This window comes from Lipotes vexillifer, unplaced genomic scaffold (genome assembly GCF_000442215.2).
Source record: "Lipotes vexillifer unplaced genomic scaffold, Lipotes_vexillifer_v1.1 scaffold614, whole genome shotgun sequence".
Taxonomy (NCBI): Eukaryota; Metazoa; Chordata; class Mammalia; order Artiodactyla; family Lipotidae; genus Lipotes; species Lipotes vexillifer.
In genome coordinates, this window is record NW_006787203.1 from 885,137 (window position 1) to 907,720 (window position 22,584).

At 39.7% G+C, this 22,584-nt stretch overlaps 1 protein-coding gene and 1 pseudogene across 1 annotated transcript; one reads left to right on the forward strand and one right to left on the reverse strand.

Moving 5' to 3' along the window:
• The first annotated feature begins 405 nt into the window (after positions 1-405).
• On the forward strand, positions 406-9,573 carry FGF20 (fibroblast growth factor 20). Its single transcript, XM_007459912.1, has 3 exons — positions 406-838; positions 6,262-6,365; positions 8,449-9,573. Exons 1-3 carry the CDS (start codon positions 553-555, stop codon positions 8,692-8,694), a joined length of 636 nt encoding a protein of 211 aa, XP_007459974.1. The 5' UTR covers positions 406-552; the 3' UTR covers positions 8,695-9,573.
• A 792-nt stretch (positions 9,574-10,365) lies between these two features.
• On the reverse strand, positions 10,366-19,442 carry LOC103091578 (ubiquitin-conjugating enzyme E2 R2 pseudogene; annotated as a pseudogene).
• Positions 19,443-22,584: the final 3,142 nt, after the last annotated feature.

Here is a 22,584-nt window from a genome sequence, read left to right on the forward strand (position 1 = left end):
AAGAGCGGCCTTGACTGCGCCTCCCCGAAGTTGCTGGCCAGCTCTGACCAAGTGCGGGAATGATTTTTGCGACTGCATGGATAGAGAGCCGTCAAGGGCCCCTTCTGGTCACTTCCGAAGAGCAAAAACGTGAGAGGAGGCCGGTTTAAGATTTCAAACAGAACCTCCCCAGCGAGCATGAAAGGACTTGATTAGCATATGTCAAGAGGACCCGCATATATACTGTGTGTATGTACACAGGACTCTGATCCGTTTGCGGAGTTGGAGCCCCAGGCCCAGCCCCAGTATTGGCAGCGGCAGCTATAGATGTTTCTGCAAAGCCAGCAACCGGCTCCCACCTACCCCACGAGAGAAGATCGCTCCAAGACAGTGAAAACCTCCCTGCTCTCAGTGCAAAGTTCATCCAGCGACCTCACGGGACTAACCGGGCCTTAGCTTTTTTGCGCTTGTTTGGCTATAATTTTCCTCCATTCACCTCCCCATCCCTGCTCCATTTTTTTTATTGGGGGTCTTTTGTTTTCCGGATCCGCCGCCTCTCCCTCCGGCCGCCCCATGGCTCCCTTAGCCGAGGTCGGGGGCTTCCTGGGCGGCCTGGAGGGCTTGGGCCAGCAGGTGGGCTCGCACTTCCTGCTGCCTCCTGCCGGGGAGCGGCCGCCTCTGCTGGGCGAGCGCCGGGGCGCGGCTGAGCTGGGCGCCCGCGGCGGGCCCGGGGCTGCGGAGCTGGCGCACCTGCACGGCATCCTGCGCCGCAGGCAGCTCTACTGCCGCACCGGCTTCCACCTGCAGATCCTGCCCGACGGCAGCGTTCAGGGCACCAGGCAGGACCACAGCCTCTTCGGTACGTACCGGCACCCCGCCTCTCGCGCTCCTCTGCTCCCCCTCTTGCGTCTCCCTCCCCGTCCGCGGAGGGAGTCGGGGCTGCGCGGGGCCGGGAGCCCCCGGAACCCTTCCAGTGCGAGGTGCTGGCCGGGGCTGCTGGGCGGCCAGCGCAGGCACCGGAGGACTTTCCCCGCCCGCGGGCCGCCGCGGTTGCCGGCAGGCCTGCTGCTCCAGACGCTGAGGGCAGGAGGAGAAAGGGGGGGTGCTCCGCCCGCACCTGGCTGCCCTGCCCTTCCTGCTGCCTGGGACACCGAGCCCTGGACTCGGAGCCACATCTTTCCCGCACTCCTTACCTCGCAGGCAGTTTTTTTGTTTTTGTGTTCAAAATCCCTATTATTTTCTCCTACTTCCTCTCATATTTCCCCTTAACAAAAGTTAACAACCGGAAGCCTTCCGCTTCTTTAAACCTGCCCTGCAGCTGTGCAGTTGATGAGTCTCCCATGGCTACTGCTCAAAGGATAGCTCTAACATAGGAGGCGAGCTTTTACGTGTCTACCTAGAGAACCATAAATGTTCACCTGAAAAGGTAACAGATTAACTTTCCTTGGGCACCATCGCTACTGTCAGGCTCACCTGCCTGCAGTTCTCAGCGCTCTTAAAGTTTGGTGAGGGGAAAAAAAAAAAAGCTTATCCGGCTACTGAGCATGCCCAGTCCTTCAGCCAAGATCCTCTTTGGAAATTGTGAAATCTGAAAGCAAAGATCTTGGTATTGACCTTAGGTAAGAGGAAATGGGGAAGCGAAAGAAGATATGGGTGGGAACACAAAGGGACGTATTTCAGAATACCTCCAACAGTGCCTGGGAGCAGAAGGGGTTAAAAGAAAGAAACAAAAACAAAAACAAAAGAACCCCCGAATGATTGTTAAGGCAGATTGTTAAGACACTAGATTGGGAAACCATAAAGTCTCGATTGTTAATTACCCCCTAACTAGCTGGGTGACTAGCACGTGCCCTCACCGGTCTAAGCCTTAGTTTTCTTGTCTGTACAATGAGGTTAAATCAGGTGATTCTTTCAAGATGCTCTCCTGTTCTAACAGCCCAGAATCTTTCCTCCCCTGTGGAAGTTTTCATCATATTAGAGTTAACTGGCTAGCACTCTCAAAGGATTTTGATCATCAAACTTGGGACTTCATTAGAGAGAATCAGTGTATTTCATTTTAAAGATACCATTTACCTGTCAGCAGCAATGTGAAAGGGCCTAACACAGTGTCAGTTTTCCTTTTCTTTCCTAAGCACTGGAATTCTTTGAGAATCTCTTCTCTGAAGGGCCCTCTCTTATCCTCACCCCTGTTCTTATTTGGCTTTCTTTTTTTTGACTTGTAGTCCTCATTAAAACTTTGGGGAAGTGTAAATCTCGGTTTGAGGGGCATTTGTAACTCTAGATGTAGAAATGAGCATGTGGTGGTCATTTGGTAGCACTTAAAGGCTTAGAAAATTAACTTTTTAAAACCCACATGTTTGCAGCTTCCACTGATCTCTTCCAAATTCCCATTGACTATGAGTCCAGAGTGTCATGACCTAGTGGCCCACCTTGGGGTCACTTTCAGAAAGTAGTTTCTAAATTGAGGAGGCTGAGATTCTGAGTCTAAAGAACTTTGTGACACCAGGTGGCTCAGTTCCCTTGCCTGTAAGAATTACTGCATTACAGAAAAACCCTCCAGCTACCAGAAAGATTTAGAAATGAATGCAAATGTGATAATGCCTATAAGTAGAGCAGGTAGAAGTTAAGCTTAGGTAATATTCAGACATCTCCCCACCCCCCACTGGGATACATAGTATAAGCTTGGAAATTCTACTTTTAAGACCCTTATAATTCAACCATAATCTCTCCAATGTCAAGAGTTGCTTCTTCTACTTTGTGTCTCTTTATAAGACTGACTCTATGGGAAGAGATTAGTAAATATTTATAGACTTGATAACATTCATTAAACTGGTATTTTACTTCATTCCTTAATAAATGTTGCATATCAGAATGACCATCTTAGTAGAATTTTTTTTTTTTTGGCTAAAATTTTGTATGCTTATTTAGTAATTGGAAAAATATGACTTGGACTAATGTTTGTGCTGGTTTAAGCCACTCTATGGTGCAAGGGTACCTATCAGAACAAAATATTTACTGTTACACAAAGGAAAGATAACCCAGATTAGCATGGTAGCTTAAAGGAGTAACAACCTCTAGGATGCATTAGAGTGCATCCTAGTGGCCTGTTATAGCTAAAACATCATAATTTATAACAGAGTGCAGGTGAGAAGAAAGTATATATACAACATGTGTAATATTATAAGCTTCTCTCTGTATTTGCCTTCTCTTTTTAGTGCTTCAATTATTAACTATGAAATTATTTTTCTCTCTAAAAATTCATTTCTGTGTCATCAAAGTAAGAATTTTGAAAATGCTTAAGATGTGCTATTTGAGATGTTAAAGTTAAGTAACATTTTTGATAATTTATACTAATTTGGCTATGATTAAATAAAAAATTCAGAATAATGTGTTTTAAAATTTCAAAACCACATCAATAGAATATAAACAAAAAGGTCCCAGTAAGGTTTAAAAAATGTCCTATCTGAGTTAGCTCTGTATTTATAATAGGGTTTTCCTGCACAGTAGTACAGTAGGAAGATTTTACCTAATACATAAACCTGGAATCATTACTTAAAAAAAAAAAAGTTTAGCCTGAGATCAAACATATTCCTTTAAAGACCTTTCTTTTAGTCTCCCCTATTCTCCATAGATTTGTCTGATGTGGTTGCATTGTGGGTTGACTCACCTGTTTATTATGATTTTAAAAAAGGCTGGCTTTGAAAATGATACCAAAAAGACAAAGTACCTCCAAGTCTTTTTATGGGACACTAGGCATTAGAAAATCTATCTAAAATCTGTGATTACCTCTTAAGGAAAGCTTTTCATGTCTACTCTTTGTTAAAGAATTAGCTTAGTTGCCACCTCATATTATAAATAAGAAAGACTTGTCAAATCTCATTTAAGAATCAAATGATTACAAATTACTGTGTGGTATACTATTTCCTTGTGGAGAAAAAAGGATGAGAATTTAAAAGTGTGGCTAAAATCTTTAAGAGGAACATGAAAAGCACATAACCTTTTTCCCATCAGTCCCTATGAGCCATTGCAAAATTATTTCGACCTTGTTATATGTATATGAGGCTTTGGATGTCGTTTAATGAAGTTGAAGCTATTGAATATAATTATTCTAAGAATATATGTAATTTCTTGTCTTTCTACAATTACATATTTTTTGACAACATAACGGCATTATTTTAAGATGAGAATTAAAGTGTAAGTGGTTTACAATTTAGTTTTGCAAGAAAAATGGATACTTTATAAGATCTGTTTTATAATTGATTTATATGGAAATGAATCTTGTATTGTACTTGAAAACTAGTTCTATTATACTGTCTAATCAGTTAATCAGTTCCTGTTCTTTGAAAGACAAGAGCATCTTAACGTAAATCAGATACTTAAAGAGAATTAAGTTACAAGTGAACTGCAGTACACTTCTCAGTTTGAATGTAACATTCATTACAACTTCAAGTAATTATACATTTGTAAGTATATCTGGATGAAATTCCATTAACGTATCTTCTTCTATCAATCATGTTTTGGGCCTATATTTTTGTTTCTAACAGGAATCACTCACTAATGAGCTTGGCAGTACATTTAATTTTCCTTTACTTCCCACCTCTATATCAGTCATTATAATGGCTATCCTATGAGGTCTGTATCTTCCTACTATATCTTACCTCCTCTCTGCCTTAGGCTCTCATACAGGGACAGTGACTCTTTCAAGCCACTTAACAGGCAATTTAGCAGGACGATATTGTTGCTGTAAGATCCTTGTTAGCTCTAGTGCTCTACACGATCTCCTAATAGTTTGCAAGAGCTCATTTGAGCTCTTCAGAATCTATGTTTAGAGCTTAAGCATCCATGTTTCTGCCAAAGAGTGAATTAGGATCTGGACAGAACAGAGACCTCCATATATGCAAATAGCCAGATTTTCTACTTTCCTTTGGCCTTGGGAACGTCACGTGTCCAAACAAGAACTTGTATAATAAATCAAGAAATGACTTAAGATCAAGAGTCAGGCTAAATGGTACAAATTTATACTGTTTGTAGAGCTTAAGAGGGAGTGAAGGGGTGAAGGTAGAAAGCTATTGAGGAATGCAGTTCCAAGCATAGAAAGTACGTCTATATACTTTTTCACCAAAGAGTCTAAAGAGAAGAACAAGACAAAGACATTAGTCCAAAGGTTAGTGTGTGCAGAGAAAAAGAATGATGCAGAGGGAAGCATTAAGGTTTTTTGTTGTTGTTGTTTTTGTTTAACTATGGTGTATTAAGAGTATTGAGTGGAGAGTTTTCGGTACTAATTTACCTATAGATAAATGAAAATAATTCTGGAAAGTTATTGAGAGCAAACTCTACTTGCATGCTAAATTCTTGGTATTTGGCTATTATATTTCATGAATTATAAAGTCCTTTTAATTCTTTGAACCATAAAATTTATTTTTAAGGGTCGTGGGACAGGAAATAGCATATTATATAATCTGTAAATTTTGAAACTACTGTCTTGTCCTCAAGAAGCACTGTTTTGAAGTACAAACATTGGATTAGGGCTCAGAAGATGTGAGTTCAAGTTTCTGTCCTATTAATTACAAATATCATGTCTTTAAGCAAGCCTCAGTTTCTTTATATGTAAAATGGGATAGTAATATCTTCTATGCTTATCTTAGGAGGTTGTTTCTGAGGACCAGATAGAAAGTACTGATAAAAGTAGAAGCCCTTTATAAACTACAAAATACTAATACACCCATATAAGGTATACTGGCTGCTGCTAGAAAAAAATTTACTTGATTCATAGTAAGCAAAAACAAAGCAAAGCAATTAATAGAACATGGTTGTAGTTAATAGAATCAAGGAGGAGAATTATGAACACCTCTATTATGTACTAATTTTATGGTAATAATAGCTTCCATTTATTGGGTGCCTAAATGTGTTAGTCTCTACCACTCTCCTGTAAGGAAGCATTTCACCCATTTTGCGTATGAGGAAATTGAAGTTCAAAGAAGACAAATGACTTATGTAGACTAATCAGTAAGTTACTGAACTGGATTCAAACCCAGGTCAGTCTGGTTTAAGGTTTTATACCCTTAACATTTTATCATGCTGAACAATTTTTGGTTTTTTAGTTTTATTCATCTGTAAAATAGGAGGCTCATCATAATGACAACTGTATATCACTTTTCAGTTTACAAAGGACTTCCACATACATCATTATATTTAGCAATTCGATCTACTGCTCTTTGGAAGATTTTCATTAGTCGTATGTTCTTTAATAAATGCAAATCATTATTTTGTTTATAAATTCAGGTATCCTGGAATTCATCAGTGTGGCAGTGGGACTGGTCAGTATTAGAGGTGTGGACAGTGGTCTTTACCTTGGAATGAATGACAAAGGAGAACTCTATGGATCAGTACGTATTTTTTTAAAAATTATTGTAATTCGTTAAATAATGACTATCCATTTTATAAGTAAAATAGCTACCGATTATGCATATCAGAAGAAATACATAAATAACATACTTAAGTAGAAATTAAAAATCTAGATCCTGATAAATTTCCATATGTCTAGGCAGTAGTATAGCAACTCACTTCCATTTCTTTTTTTATTTTTTTGGCTGCGTTGGGTCTTTGTTGCTGCGTGCGGGCTTTCTCTAGTTGCTGTAAGCAGGGGCTACTCTTCCTTGCAGTGCATGGGCTCAATAGTTGTGGCTTGCCAGCTCTAGAGCACAGGCTCAGTAGCTGTGGTACATGAGCTTTGTTGCTCCGTGGCATGCGGGATCTTCCTGGACCAGGGATCGAACCAATGTCCCCTGCATTTGTAGATGGATTCTTAACCACTGCGCCACCAGGGAAGTCCCCTCACTTTCCTTTCTTAAACCCTAAACCTTTATTGCTTTTAGCTCACTAGTTTTTTTCTGCCCATTATCCTGGGACCAGAGACAGAAAAATGAGAGCCTTTTCTTCTTGCCATGTTAGATTCTTTTCATCTTTACATTCATTTAATATAAATTTTCTCTACCTATTATTACCTTCATAGATAAGTATACATCACTGACTTGCTGACCTTTGCAATATAGGAAATGAATGAATGAAATCTTAGGATACCTTAAACAATAACAGAAAATGGCAACCACACTAGTTGGACCGTATCTGCAGACTTGATAATTACAGTAGCCATGCTCTTACTCAGAGTTGCACTGGGCAGTTTTTAACTTATCACTGGGGATAAGTGCACACATCTGTAGGTCTACTATAAATGTTTTAAATATGGAACTTACACTAAACTTTTCAAGTTAATACTTCATCAGTGTAAGGTTTTTTTTAATTTTCTTTTCTTTTCTTTCCTTTTTTTTTTTTTTAACAACAAAGCAGCAAAAACAACACAAGAATTAGAGCAACAGGATAATAGAAAACTCAACCTGCAGTACTATGTAGATCTTTCTCTTTCAGTCTATCATTTTTTATTTGTTCGCAGTTGCTATATAATTGTAAGAAAATTGTTAAAGCGTGAATGTGGGCCACTCCCACCCATTCCCTCATGTGAAATCCCTTCTTAAAGTCAAAGTCTCTGTAGCTATTTCCAAAGAGAATTTACTTTTATGATTTAGCCCATGACACTATCTGGTACCTTCTTTTTTCTTAAAATCTCAATTGAGACCACAATATACAGTTAGAATCTCAATATACACTGAGGAAAATCGGTTATCATATTGCAGTAAATGGTACTCCACTTAATATCTGTCCTTCTAAGGGCAACACTTGCCCTTTCCGGGCTTTCTGTCAGCTCAGAAGAAAGAGAAATAATGCATTGTGTAATCTCCTAAGAGTAGAATTACAATTGAAAGAGGAAAACATGCACATAATCTTCCTTCATGTATGTGTCAGATTAAAAAAGCAACTGTAGTCTACTCCTTGGGATAATATACAGTCCATCTTGAAAAGACAAGAAATCACCGGGCTTTTACTACATTTACCTAATAGTAATATCCAGATATAAGTTAATTGTGGGGATTATGTCATCAAACAATAAATTCATAAAGGGAAGATATATGACTTGGAGTGATGATCTTGAGTTAGGGATTTGAATGTTAGCAAGGTCTTGAAATGTTTCAAGATGGTAGTGGAGATTTGCTGTGTAGAACTTTGGCATCTAATGATGGAACAAGATAAACTACAGGCCTATTTGGCAGTGATGGTGATGGAAGGGAGGTCAAATGGAGCATGGGCAAGTTTAGAATATTTATTGTTTGAAAATAAAATTGAGAATTGACATTTAACTTAGAGTTCTGTAAACTAAACTGCTGGATGGAGCCACCTGGGAGAAAGAATTCCAGATAACATGAGAACTAAAGCAGAACAAAGCAAAAACAATTTACCCTTTCTCCTTCTTTGACAAGGATATAGTTATAGGCAAAGAAATAGAGAGTTGAGACTTTTCTAAGGAAATTCTCTTAAAGATATCTTTTTCAATGGCAGTTATCTTCTCTCTTTTAGGAGAAACTGACTTCTGAATGCATCTTTAGGGAGCAATTTGAAGAGAACTGGTATAATACCTATTCATCCAACATATATAAACATGGAGACACTGGCCGTAGGTATTTTGTGGCACTTAACAAGGATGGAACTCCAAGAGATGGTGCCAGATCCAAAAGACATCAGAAATTTACACATTTTCTGCCTAGACCAGTGGATCCAGAAAGAGTTCCTGAACTGTACAAGGACCTACTAATGTACAGTTGAAGGGTGATATTGTCCTTACTGAAGAACCAAACTACAACTATTCTTTCTTATTACAGTTTGCATCATAAAATAATAACACAGGAAGACATTCAGAATGTTATGGAGTCTATTTTCCACTGGGAGACTGAATTTGGAAAGAATATTGAGAACAAACAAACAAAAAATATCTTGACTTGAAGTAGATCAAGATCTCTCTTTACAAGTGGATTAAGTTCCCTCGGGTACACTGGCTCTGTCCTCACTTGTAGATTGAAGCTGAAAATCTGTTAAACTGTGGGTAATGGGAACCCCACCTAGTTTGCTGCTGGTGCCTCGCCTCTCTGGAGTATGTTTACTTTAAAAGTTACATTAAAAATAGATACTTCATGTTGAAGAGATGTATTGATATAGTTGGCCAAGATCATTGCTACATAAATTTTGAGAACCTTGTGGGATTTTGCAGGTTACGGCATTTTATGTAAAAAAATTGGGTGAAACATGGACTATGAAACATGCCACACCAAGACAGAACATTTTTTTAAAAAAGGATGGACCTATTTATACATTTTCAGTTTGCAAATATTTATTATATATATTTATTTATTAAAGAGTTTATTTTTTACTAGTATATGAAGATAATACAAGAGAAAAAAACAACAAAAATTTCTTTATCGTGCCATTACTTTGTTGTGATGTCTTGGGCTGTAAAGAAGACATCATTATTGCTACACATTAAACATAGAATAAGATCTTGAATTTCTTTTTAAAAATAAAGTATAGCATAGATTATATTTTTTTGCAGTCAATTGCCTTCTAAATGTAACATTGGTTTCTTTGGCCTAGAAAAATGCTGTATCAATTTGTATTGAATTCAACACACATTCAAAAAGGGAATTAAACATTTTAATTTTTATGTTTTGGTTTCATTCCTTTTCAGGTGGAGTTATTCTACTTATAAAACATATTTTTAAAGTGACAAAATTCTGAGTTCCTAGAGGAAAGCTTGATATTTAGAGAACTTCTAATGGTGAAAATTATTGGACATTATAAGCCATTTATGCTTACTTATTTTCTTGAGTTAGTCTGGCAAAGCCCATTTCTTTTCACCCACTATGATCACAGAAAGAATGTGTCTTTGTGGTACCACCATTCATAATAGTAAGGCTTCATCTACCTATCTGAGTGTGCTATCTTTTCCGTTATAGCTGCTATTTTGTCATTATTTCAATAAACAGTCATTAAGCCTACTATACAGAAGATACTGTTAGACACTAAGGAAAATATGGTGATCAAGCCAGAGGTGGGTCCTGCTTCATGGAGCTTAATGTCTAGTAAGAGAAACTAACGAACACCGTAACTGTGAATTGTGACGTGCTCTATGAGAAAAACAAGGTTCAGACACAGAAAAAAAAGAGAGAATAAATTTAGATAGGGTGAGTCAGAGGCTTCTCTAAAGAGCTGACATTTCTTAAAGGATAAGGCTAAGAGGAGAATAAGAGCCTTAAGGAAGAGGAAACAGTGAGTCTGGAGTCCCTAAGGTGAGAAAGAGCTTTGTGGCTGGAGCTGAGTGACCAATTGGGAGAGTGGCACATGTAAGTTTACAGAGCCACACAGATGCAAATCCTGTAGGTTCTTAAAGACATTTCTGAGGTTTTATTTGCTCCTATCCAGCAGTTGTCAATGTCACCACCCTCACATGTAGCAGTCATCGTTGGGAATGTGGTTACAATCATGGAAGCAGTTGTCACCAGTTAGAACCTGGAAGTCTTGGTGAAACACATTGCTGGGCTCCTGCCCCACAGTTTCTGATGTGTGGGTCTGGGGTGAGGCCTAAAAATTTACATTTTTAACAGGTTCCCAGGTAATATTAATGCAGTTGGTCTTGAGACCATACTTTAAGAACCACTAGTCTAGAGCAGTGTTTCTCACACTTTAATGTACGTGCAAAATCACCTGGGGATCTTGTTAAAGGACAGATCTGTTAAACTAGGTCTCGGTTAGGAGGTGAAGAGCTGAACTTTTGCATTTCTAACAATGTCCCAGGTGATGCTTGAGATTCCATGCACCACACTTTGAATGAAAGACTAACTGTTGCTTTAATGTTCTCTGGAGTTATTCCTGTTAATTCACCCTCTCCTTACTTGAATGAATTAATGGTAATGTTGAGGGTGAGGGTAGGGAGTTCAACAGATACCTTTAATAAAGCTACACGGGAATGTGTGCGTGCCTAGAGGGGTAGTGTGTGTATTTGCGTGTATACAGGGTAAGAGGCAGAGAAATGGTTTAGCTCAAAACCTATTGGTTTAAATATAGAATAGATAGCTAGTGGGAAGCAGCTGCATAGCACAGGGAGATCAGCTCAGTGCTTTGTGACCACCTAGAGGGGTGGGATAGAGAGGGTGGGAGGGAGATGCAAGAGGGAAGAGATACGGGGACATATGTATATGTATAACGGATTCACTTTGTTATAAAGCAGAAACTAACACACCACTGTAAACCAATAAAGATGTTAAAAAAAAAAACAACCTATTCCTTTTATAAATGTAAAAAAAATAGTAAAAATGGTTTAACAATAATACTTTAATAATCTTCAGAATAAAATAATTCCCATTTATTTTTATTTGTCAATAAAAGTGAAAACCTAGTTTTGGTTCAGTGTTTGACACCTATATTTAAAGCATGTGTCCCAAAGCCAGCATTATGCAAGTATTTCAAATCTTTTGCAAAATGTTGCTGGTGTCTAAATTTGTAACTGTGGAGGAAGTCATATAAATTTAAACAGATAATACACTGATCAAAGATGGCCCACAACGAATATTGTTACTCAATCAAAATTCTTTTTTTTTAGATATAATAAGAATATAAATTTAACTTTTTTTAAAAATTGGGGTATAGTTGCTTTACAATGTTGTGTTAGTTTCTGCTGTACAATGAAGTGAATCAGCTATATGTGTACATATATGCCCTCCCTCCTGGACATCCCTCCTCCACCCCCATCCCACCCATCTAGGTCATCACAGAGCACTGAGCTGAGCTCCCTGCGCTATACTGCAGGTTCCCACTAGCTATCTGTTTTACACATGGTAGTATATATATGTCAATCTGAATCTCTCACTTCATCCCACACCCCATTCCCCACCCTGTGTCCACATGTCCATTCCCTATGTCTGCGTCTCTATTCCTGCCCTGCAAATAGGTTCATCTGTGCCATTTTTCTAGATTCCACATATAGCGTTAATATACGTATTTGTTTTTTTCTTTCTGACTTACTTCACTCTGTATGACAGACTCTAGGTCCATCCACGTCTCTACAAATGACCCAATTTCATTTCTTTTTATGGCTGAGTAATATTCCATTTTATATATGTACCACATCTTCCTTATCCATTCATCAGTTGATGGACATTTAGGTTACTTCCATGCAAAGAAAACCATAAATTAGACGAAAAGACAACCCTCAAAATGGGAGAAAATATTTGCAAATGAAGCAACTGACAAGGGATTAATCTCCAAAATATATAAACAGCTCATGTAGCTCAACATCAAAAAAAACAAACAACCCAATCAAAAAATGGGCAGAAGATCTAAGTAGACATTTCTCCAAAGAAGACATGCAGATGGCCAAGAGGCACATGAAAACATGCTCAATATCACTAGTCATTAGAGAAATACAGATCAAAAGTACAATGAGTTATCATCCCCTGACACCAGTCAGAATGGCCATCATCAAAAATATCTACAAACAATAAATGCTGGAGAGGGTGTGGAGAAAAGGGAACCCTCTTGCACTGTTGGTGGGAATTAAATTGATATAGCCACTACAGAGAGCAGTATGGAGGTTCCTTAAAAGACTAAAATAGAACTATCATATGGCCCAGAAATCCCACTACTGGGCGTATACCCTGAGGAAACCATAATTCAAGAAGTTTAACTTTTTTATGGTGATAGCTACCTGTAGAAATTTGAGATATGAAATATGATTGAAGTAGTGGCTTTACAAACTCTCAGAAAACTAGAAAGTCACTATATCTTGTATTCTAATTCTATTTATATATTGGCTTGTCTTCCTATGTCAGAAAAGCAATTTATATCTACTGAATTTATACTACTTGAAGAAATGATCTATTCCATATCTGAGTAGATTTCACTTGATACTCCTAAATGGAAATAGTGTGTGAACATATTAATTAATTCATACATGGAAGGATAAGAAAAATTTGGTTTATTATCAAATCAATATTTTGAAAATCATTTATTTTATCCTCAGGATGCTTGGGGAAAATCTCACCCATTAGTCATCTTCTTTCTTCTTCATTTTAAATGTTCCACTAGAAATCATTTATTAACTTACATTTTCCATTCTTTCTTGTTTGGAACGTTAACTATCCTTTGTAAAACTTCCCTACAGTTTCTGCAATGATAAGAGAATGTATATAAATAAACTTTCACTAGCAACAATTAGATTTTCTACTTGCTAAAATAGAACAGATTGATCTCTTTCCTGGTGGAGTGTTCTCCACAGGCTCCAGCCATTGCCATGTATAACTGGATATAATTAATGCTTTGAGACCAAGGTTCTTCTCTCTATAGAGACCACGCCGGCATGGGAGGCTGCAATGTGTCAAATGGCCCGTGACAGTTGGTTAAATGATTCCATAAATGCTGAAAATAGCCTTGCTTCTCATCAGACTAAGCAACCCCACATTCAGGCCCCCAAAGTGCAGTTGTTTGGGACAAGCTGGTACAGTGAAGTTGTACCCTAATCTTGCATAGGATACTATGTCCATCAACAGAAAAGAAGGATTAGAGAACTAGACTAGAAAAGAAAAAACTAATCAAAGGCCTCTTAGTTTTAAAAGATTTCTGGATTTCAAATTAAAGTTCCCCTGGCCCTGTTTGAAAAAATATTCAATGTTTCCTGGTTCCTCAGCCACTAAAGCTTCCTGTATGATTTGCCTTCTTGGTGGTTCACATGTATCTTGCTACCCATTGGGTCAAAGGGAGTTTGAATATTTATTTTAGCATTTCTGGCATCCAGAAACGAATATCTGTCCTCTTTTCATCCACAAGTCCCCCCCACCATGGTTAAAATATAAGAAAATATAACATCAGGTACAAGTGTTTACTTATATGTTTTTGACCAACCCATGTTTTTTCCCCAATGAACCGTATACTCTTTACTCCAATTCAGTAAATAAGTCAGCTCTACTTCTATTTTCTCTGTAGTTTTTTAATGAAGAAGCATTCGGGACCTGTCACTTGTATTGCTCCAGATCTCTTCATGGTGGTGGAATGTCCAGTTGTGTGCGTGGTTCGAGCATATTTATTGGCCAGACTGTTACCTCACTCTTTGCCATGGGGCTTGAGTCGTGTGGAGGGTGGGACTGTGAAGGGGGCAATTATTGTGAAGGGAGAAATTATTAAGAAGATAAATTGTTAAGGTGAAGAAGACTGTACCTCCAATCACACTGAGATTTGGATGGCTGCCACATCTTGTGGTATTTGAAAATAATCGTCTTGGAGGTATCAGAGTGAAGAGAGCAGTGGTCAAGCACAGTGTTTCTTAGAGGAAGAAGTGTACCTTGAGCATCAGTCACGGTGCTCTTGCCAAGGGCTGGCTCCTAGTGGTGCAGCATGCTTCTGTGAAGGGCAGTCCTCTATCCTGATTCTACTGCTTGCATTTAACAATGGAGCTCTCATCTGCCCGTCATCCCTTGAGAGTACTTGTGTCTCAAATATAATCAAATTTGTGGTGGTGGCAAAAGGGCTTGATGTTCTGTCTTTGGGTTGCTCTGTTTTAATGATGGACCAATAAGTGGCTGGCAACTGATTTGTACTCAAAAATGAGTACACCATTTGACATTTTCATTTCCTTAGGGACATGCCAATGATTCCACGTCAAGGGATCACTGGAGAGTCCACTGGGGAGTCATTCTGGGTTATATGGGCTGAGAGGTTAGAAATTTGCCTGTGTAATCTTTAAGAAACCTGCCTGTCAGGAGGCCACGTGATCTAATGATGTTACTGCAGCAGAATACCCCATTGTGTCGGTATCCGTACTCGGCACTTACTTTCTTTGCATCCTGTTTAGTGATGTGAGTTTCAAGGACAAACATTTTGTTCCATTCAGTGCATAATTTATATGTTCGAAATAACAACACTCCCATAAAAGTTATTGTTTGGTGAAGGGCCCTTGAATTTAGTTTTTCTGTTAAATTGTTCTATCATTTTTAGTTGTCAAACTAATAAGGGAAGGCAGAGCCTCAAGTACAATTATTTCCAACTGCTACCCCAATGTGCCAGCTCTAAAATGAATACATCTACTTGAATCAGATCAAGGACACCTGTCTAAATGTTACCTTATTAGATTATAATGCAGTGCTAAAGAATTTATCCTATAGTAGGGCCATTCTGGCCAGACAAAGGCACACTATATTGAAGACCAAAATTAACAGGTCATAATTAGCATCTAAAAGGATGCATTTGCTACATCAGTGACCACAGATTACCAAAAGGTTGATTCAAGGTCCATCTCTATTTTGGACCAGTCAAACCAGGGTTCAAGGGGTAAGTGGTGTGTGAGGTTAGTCCCAGTTTCTTCAACATCCCTGCTATGAAATTTATTATAGTCCTACTGCACCATGGTACTATTCCACATTTGCAGCAGTGCAGTTCTAGAGCTTTCCTTTTGGCAGGTCCAGTTGTTGGGGGTTCTACTCTTTGACATTTGAAGGCTCTTTCCATCCCTAGAATTGCAATAAATCCCTTGCAATTACACACTCAGGGAAAGGAAATACCGCCCCAGGAAAGCTTCTTTGGTTCTCTGTGTCCGGCCACTATCCTAAGCCAGGAACCTCAGCTACTTCTCCATATCTTTCAATAGTCAAAACAATTTCTCTCCTTATGTTCAAGTTTCCCAGAATTAATGTTATCTTTGATCCTGTATCTAGAAGTTCCTGAGATTCTTGAAAATTATCCTTTGTTCAAAACAAGTCTCGGGGTTTAGAGTCTCTCCAGGCCAATCTAATGTTTTACTGGACCCGATGTTAAGGACTTTGGGGCAGATTGCCCTTCCCTGTGAGAGACTGGGTCTGATCTCCAGACTTTAGTGCCAGGGTTCTTAAATTAAGAAAGATCAGAAGAAATGAAAGGAAACACTTTGGAAGTTGTCCTTTGTTTTCCATGCGCAGGGAGTCTATCCTTAGGATTTACGAAGCCCTTGTCTCGGTGTTCCCTCTCTTGGCTCAGCTCCCAGTGATTCTGAAGTGGCTTGTTGCTATCTGTGTGGAGGGTTTGCCAAGGTTGTTGCCACAGCTGCCGTGCCTGCAAGTTTAGCTGGTTCTTCTGTCCTATTGATCTCCTCCGAATCTTAGTAAGTTGTCAGTGTTTCTCTTGTGAATGGAGGATGTGATTCCAAATCTAATGACCCTTTGTCTTAGCCCATAGGGAAATTGTTGTGCAGACAGTGGGCCCAATAGAAATTCATATCTTTCCATTAGCCTATTCTCCAGCTATTTCCCATGAAATTCATGCTTCCACAGAAAGCTTTTGGGAGTCAGAAACATAACCCTTTGGGAGAGACTCAAGATGATCACTTCTTTGCATTTCAGCATAAAGATAATCATCTGAATTGTTAGGTTCACCTATCCTGTTGGTCAGGATGGTCCCTATTTGAAGTTCTTTCTTTCTAGTCTCCTTGATCCCTTGCTTATCAGTTTTCTATGATGGGGCTGCTCATCTTGGTTTCCAAGCTTCCCTACCCACAGAATCAAAGCATTACTTGCAAAGGGGTGTCCGCTTCTTCCTCTCACATATTATATTCATTACCTCTCCTTTTTCTAAATTGTGGTAGAATATACATAAATGTACCTTTTGGAAACAATTAAAAATGTACGGTTCTATGGTATTAGGTACATTCGTGTTGCTGTGCAACCATCCCCACCATTCATCTCCAGAACGTTTTCTTCTTCCCCACCTGCAACTCGAATCCAGTGAACACTAACCTCTCATTCTCCTCTCCTCTCACCCTTTGGCAACTACCATTCTACTTTCTGCTTCTGTGAATTCAACTGCTTTAAGAACCTCATATAAGTGGAATCACACATTATCTGTCCTTTTGTAACTGGCTTATTTCACTTAGCATAATGTTTTCAAGGCTTGTCTATGTTGTAGCACGTGTCAGATTTTTAAGGCTGAATAATGTTTAACTGTACATATATACCATATTTAGTTTACACATTCTTCTGTTCATGGACACAAAGGTTGTTTCCACCCTTTGTCTGTTTTGCAAAATTGCTATGAACATGGGTGTACAAATATTTATTCAAATCCCTACTTATTTCTTTTGGTCATACTTTAAACAGGTTTTTAAAATGTTCTTTAAAAATTTTTATTGTGGTATAATTTACATAGAATAATTCAAAGATTTTAACTGTAGCGTTTTATGGCTTTTGACAAATATTGATATATACACCTGTGTAACTCCCACTACACTCATGATATGGAATATTTCCATCAGGCCAGAATGTTTCTCCTTGCCCATTTGTGGCTTTGCTTCCTTCACCCACAGCTCAAGGAAACCACTGATCTGCTTACTGTCTCTATAGATTAGCTTTTATTTTCTAGAATTTAGCATTGATGGAAACATTCAGTATGAACTCAACGTTTTTGAGATTTACCCATATTGCATGTATCAGAGGTATCTTTCTCTTTATTGCTGAGTAGTAGTTCACTGTAAGGCTATAACACAATTTGTTTATATATTCAACAGTTGATGGACATCTGGTTGTTTCCAGGGCTATTGTGAATAAAACTGCTATGAACATATATTTTTCATGCTCTGGGATAAATATCTTGAGTGGAATTGCTGAGTTGTATTTATAATACACAGCCAACCAGTGTCCCAAAGTGGTTGTACCATATTACTTTTAAAAGAGCATCATAAAGACTTTCCTGGTGGTGCAGTGGTTAAGAATCCGCCTGCCAATGCAGGGGACACGAGTGGGAAGATCCCACATGCCGTGGAGCAACTAAGCCCATGTGCCACAACTACTGAGCCTACGAGCCATAACTACAGAGCCTGTGAACCACAACTACTGAAGCCCCCGTGCCTAGAGCCCGTGCCCGGCAACAAGAGAAGCCACCGCAATGAGAAGCCCACGCACCACAACGAAGAGTAGCCCTCGCTCGCTGCAACTAGAGAAAGCCTGCGCACAGCAAGGAAGACACAACGCAGCCAAAATAAATAAATAAATAAAATTAAAAATAATAAAAATTAAAAAAAAAGAGCATCATATAAGAGTTCCAGTTGTTCTACATGCTCGTCAACACTTGGTATGAATAACCTTTCTAGTTTTAGAAATTCTAGTGATATCTCATGTAGTCCTAATTTGCATATAATTTACATCTAAATGCATTTTATTTAATTAACTAAATTCCATAGTGACTAATGATGTGGAACATATTTTCATGAGGTTGTCATCTGTATATCTTCTTCAGTAAATCACTAGTTCAGATTTTCCCCCAAATTTCTTGGGTAATTTATCATATTATTATTGAGTTGTAAGAGTTCTATATATATTCTAGGTATAAGTCCTTTTTGAATATATATTTTGCAAATATTTTCTCTCAGTCTGTGGTTTATCTTTTCTTTCATTAACAGGGTCTTTTGGAGACCAAAGTTTTAAATTTTGATAAAGTCTAATTTATGAAATTGTTTTTGTTCATGCTGTTTATTTTGCATCTAGAATTTTTTTTGCCAAACCCAAAGTTGCTAAAGATTTCTCCTATGTGTTCTTCTTGAAATTTTTATAGTTGTAACTCTTACATTTAGATCTATGATCCATTTTGAGATTATTTTTGCCTGTGAAATTTTTACAATTTTATCTTTTTTTTTTGATGAAAGACTATTTAATTCTTCAAGAATCTGAAAACAGACCAAATGTGTTTCACTGTGAACACTTTGTAGAGGTGAACTGAGGCTGTAGTACTTTAGTCGTTTGTTTTTTTTTAATATTTATTTGGTTTTGCCGGGTCTTCGTTACATGCATGTGGGATCTTCAACGCCCCATGTGGGATCTTTACCTGGGGCACACATGTGGGATCTAGTTCCCTGACCAGGGATCAAACCCGGGCCCCCTGCTTTGGGAGCACTGAGCCCTAGCCACCACACCACCAAGGGAAGTCCCAGCACTTTAGTTTTGATGCAGTATTCCGCCAGGGTCGTGGGGACCTTCGCTCCATCCTTTTCTGCTTTGGCTTTAGTGGCTGAAACCTGTTTCCTAATGATTTCGGCATATTTTCTTTTCCGGTACTGTCCCTCCCTTCCCTGAACATAGCAGAAGCATCCACCTCGGCTGGGGAGGAGGTGTTGGGCTCATTAAGCAATGAGATTACACTTAACAGGATACTCCCGAAATTTTGAGTAGGGTTCCGCCTTTCAGAGGGCGGTTCTCCACTCTGCCGGTCGTCTACAGGCGGAGGAAGAATGGAAATGCATACGTCTCCATGCTCTTAAATGTTGGGGAGCCACATTTGGGTCAAATCTCAAGGTAGGTGGTGAATCCGTGCAATCAATAGGGAATTTAATATGAGCCTTGAAGTAGCCGCCTTCGTAGAGGGTGTTGGGGGTCCGAAGAGGGCAACCTCCCCGTTGTAGAGGTCGGATTCATCCACCAGTGTGATGCGGCACCTTCCACCGCTTCCTCCTGCAGGGATTTCAGCTCGAGCAGCAGGGCCTTCTGCGAACTGGTCATCTGCTACTGGGCCATCGCATTAGTGGCGGCGCGGGATGGGGGCCCCAGTCCTCACAAGTGGTCGGGGGGGGAGGGGGGACCAGGGCCTTACCAGCCGCTTGCCCTGGGCGGGGCTGGACCCTGGCGTCTTCACACACCCCGCGGTGGTAACAGGCCCCTGACGCCAGTGGGCCGGCCTGGTTCTTCTGCTCACGTTCAGGCCGGGTCGGGGGAGGGCTGGAGAGAGTTAAAGAAATTCTGGGTTGTTCCCCGCCCCACCTTAACTGGTGGGGGGGCAGTGAGAGGAGGTGAAAGTGGAGGAAGGCGTCAGAGGGCCCGGGATGGTGAGGGGACAGTGCCTAGCTTCCTGGCCCTCTCCTAGAATTTTATATTTTCTTTTCTTTTTTAAATTAATTTTTATTGGAGTATAGTTGATTTACAATCTTGCGTTCGTTTCTGCTGAACAGCAAAGTGAATCAGTTATACATATATCTACCCTTTTTTAGATTATTTTCCCGTATAGGTCATTACAGAGTATTGAGTAGAGTTCCCTGTGCTGTACAAAGGTTCTTATGAATTATCTATTTTGTATATAGTAGTGTGTGTATGTCAATCTCAGTCTCCCAGTTTATCCCTCCCTCTCCCCCTTGGTAACCCTTAGTTTTCTACATCTGTGACTCTATTTCTGTTTTGTAAATCAGTTTATTTGTACCATTTTTTTTTTTAGATTCCATATATAAGCAATATCATATTGATATTTGTCTATCTCTGTCTGACTTACTTCAGTCAGTATGACAATCTCTAGGTCCCATCCATGCAGCTGCAAATGGCACTATTTTGTCCTTTTTTATGGCTGCATAATATCCCATTGTGTGTGTGTGTGTGTGTGTGTGTATATATATATATATATATATATATATATATATATACACCACATTTTCTTAATCCAGTCCTCTGTTGATGGGCATTTAGGTTGCTTCCATGTCTTGGCTAGTGTAAATAGTGCTGCAATGAACGTTGGGGTGCATGTATCTTTTTGAATTATGGTTTTCTCCAGATACATGCCCAGGAGTGTGATTGCTGGATCACATGGTAGCTATATTTTTAGCTTTTTAAGGAACCTCCATACTGTTCTGCATAGTGACTGTACCAATTTATATTCCCATCAACAGTGTAGGAGGGTTTCCTAAAATAGATATGATGTACATTTTCTGTACATATTGGCTAAAGAGAATTTGAGAATTTATTTGCATGCTACTTCAATTATCATAAGGCTGCAAGTATAAACCCAGGAATAATTTTAAAATATATACTTATGAAAGTGCATTGTATAGATTCATAAAAATGTCCTGAGATATTAATATGCTCTGGGGCCTCCCACGGCTCACTCTGTGCCCTGAGATTTGTTCAGAAAATGTAATCCGGTGGGTTCCGTTAGACTCTGAGCTGGAGTTTAGAGAATAGAATATTTATTAGGCATTGCCCTTGGGATAAACAAATGTGGGAAGAAAGGCAAGGAAATGAGATTGGGCAGGAAACGTTGAGCTGTGATGCAGACGTCATGTCAGACTTAGCCATTTTGATTGAGCTAAAATGGCCCTAGCTCACTGGGGTGAGTTGGCTGAAACTTCTCACTCATAGATCAGCTGCCAGATGTGGGTCCCCACAGGTAGTGGGGCTCTGCAGCTGAGCCAATTTCTGAAAGGGCTGACAACACCTAGGCAGCTGGGACTATAAATCCTTCCTTGCAGAGGCATGTAGATGTTGAATCTCCACGTCCATCACAGTCTACCCATTGCTCAAATCCACGTTTTCATGGAGGTGGTATGACTGGTGTACCTCCTTGTCACGGGCCTACTCTAATACCTGCTCTGCTGTGTGTGGGATCCTGGGCAGGTTGAACAAACCCTTGGGTAGTGATGCTGGCTGAGACTCTGTGTGCAGGAAAGGCAATCCATGCCAAAAAAGGTCTCTTCCTATCTGAATTAATCACAGGTCTTTTAAAGGTAGAAGGGACTCAGTGTAGACAAATTGCCATCAAATGGGCAGATTGTCTCCTTAAGGAATGGTGCCATGATATGGACTCAACATTGGTCTCTGTTGCTGGCAGGTTGGACATTTAGAGGCAGCAGTAGCTCGATTCATTATGGAAAGTGGGAGCCTATGCTGCTGGGTTGATGCCTAACCTCTATCTCTTTCACCAGCACCACTTTATAATATGTCCATTGTTCCCCCGTTGGACCGGCCAGTGACAGCTTGCTGTCATCAGTTGGCTAAGTCATTCTACCTACTTGGTTGTTTAATGCCACTTCCATAGTGGGAACTCTTGGATTGATGTTAACTTTTAATAGAAAGATTTTCACACTTTATATTCACTCCCATTTCTTTCTTTTTTTTCTTTTTTACCATCTTTATTAGAGTATAATTGCTTTACAATGGTGTGTCAGTTTCTGCTTTATAACAAAGTGAATCAGCTATACATATACATATGTCCCCATATCCCCTCCCTCTTGCGTCTCCCTCCGTCCCCCACTCCCATTTCCCATACACCATATTCCTTTCTGCCAGACCTCTTTGTCTCTGATCTTCCAGTCTTTTTTCTTCTATGACTTTGATTAGCTAGCCAGACTACCCATGAGCCCTTATATGTCCTAATCTCAGGCCACTTCTTTTATCACATGAAGTAGATGACCAGATGCACTGTCCCAGTCTCTGCCTGAATTAGGCTGTAGTGGCTTGCGTCCACACACTGAGCTGACCCATCTGTAAACCAAGCGTGGGCATTTTCATCCTCCATCAGCTAGTCCTCAGAGATCCCCCTTGTGGGCCATGGGATTATGCTGAGGAAGAGGTGCTGGTGCAACCATGGTATATGACAGGAGTCTGGGCTATCTGAGTTGATGGGTCAGGGAAGATTTGGCTCATGAGTTCATATGGTATCCCATAGTCCAGCTTTCAGTTTGTACCATGCCAAGAGTTGCATTTCAAAGAACATATCTTCTCTCTTGCAAACGGTGTGACCTTGCTCCAGTACCCCAGAGGGCAGTGTTATGATTTTCCCACTGGGACTTCTCCTAAATTGCACATGGTGTTTTTCCCCACCACTGATACCTCTAATACAAGAGGGTCTGTTGGCTCAAGTGGCAGGGTACAGCTTGGACCTAACCATAGGCATTCC

Excerpts from the sequence above, each read along its gene's own strand:
- FGF20 (XM_007459912.1), top strand. The coding sequence starts at position 553 with ATGGCTCCCTTAGCCGAGGTCGGGGGCTTCCTGGGCGGCCTGGAGGGC. Across the intron at positions 839-6,261 it reads GCAGGACCACAGCCTCTTCG|GTATCCTGGAATTCATCAGT; the intron begins GTACGTACCGGC and ends TTATAAATTCAG. Across the intron at positions 6,366-8,448 it reads AAGGAGAACTCTATGGATCA|GAGAAACTGACTTCTGAATG; the intron begins GTACGTATTTTT and ends TCTCTCTTTTAG.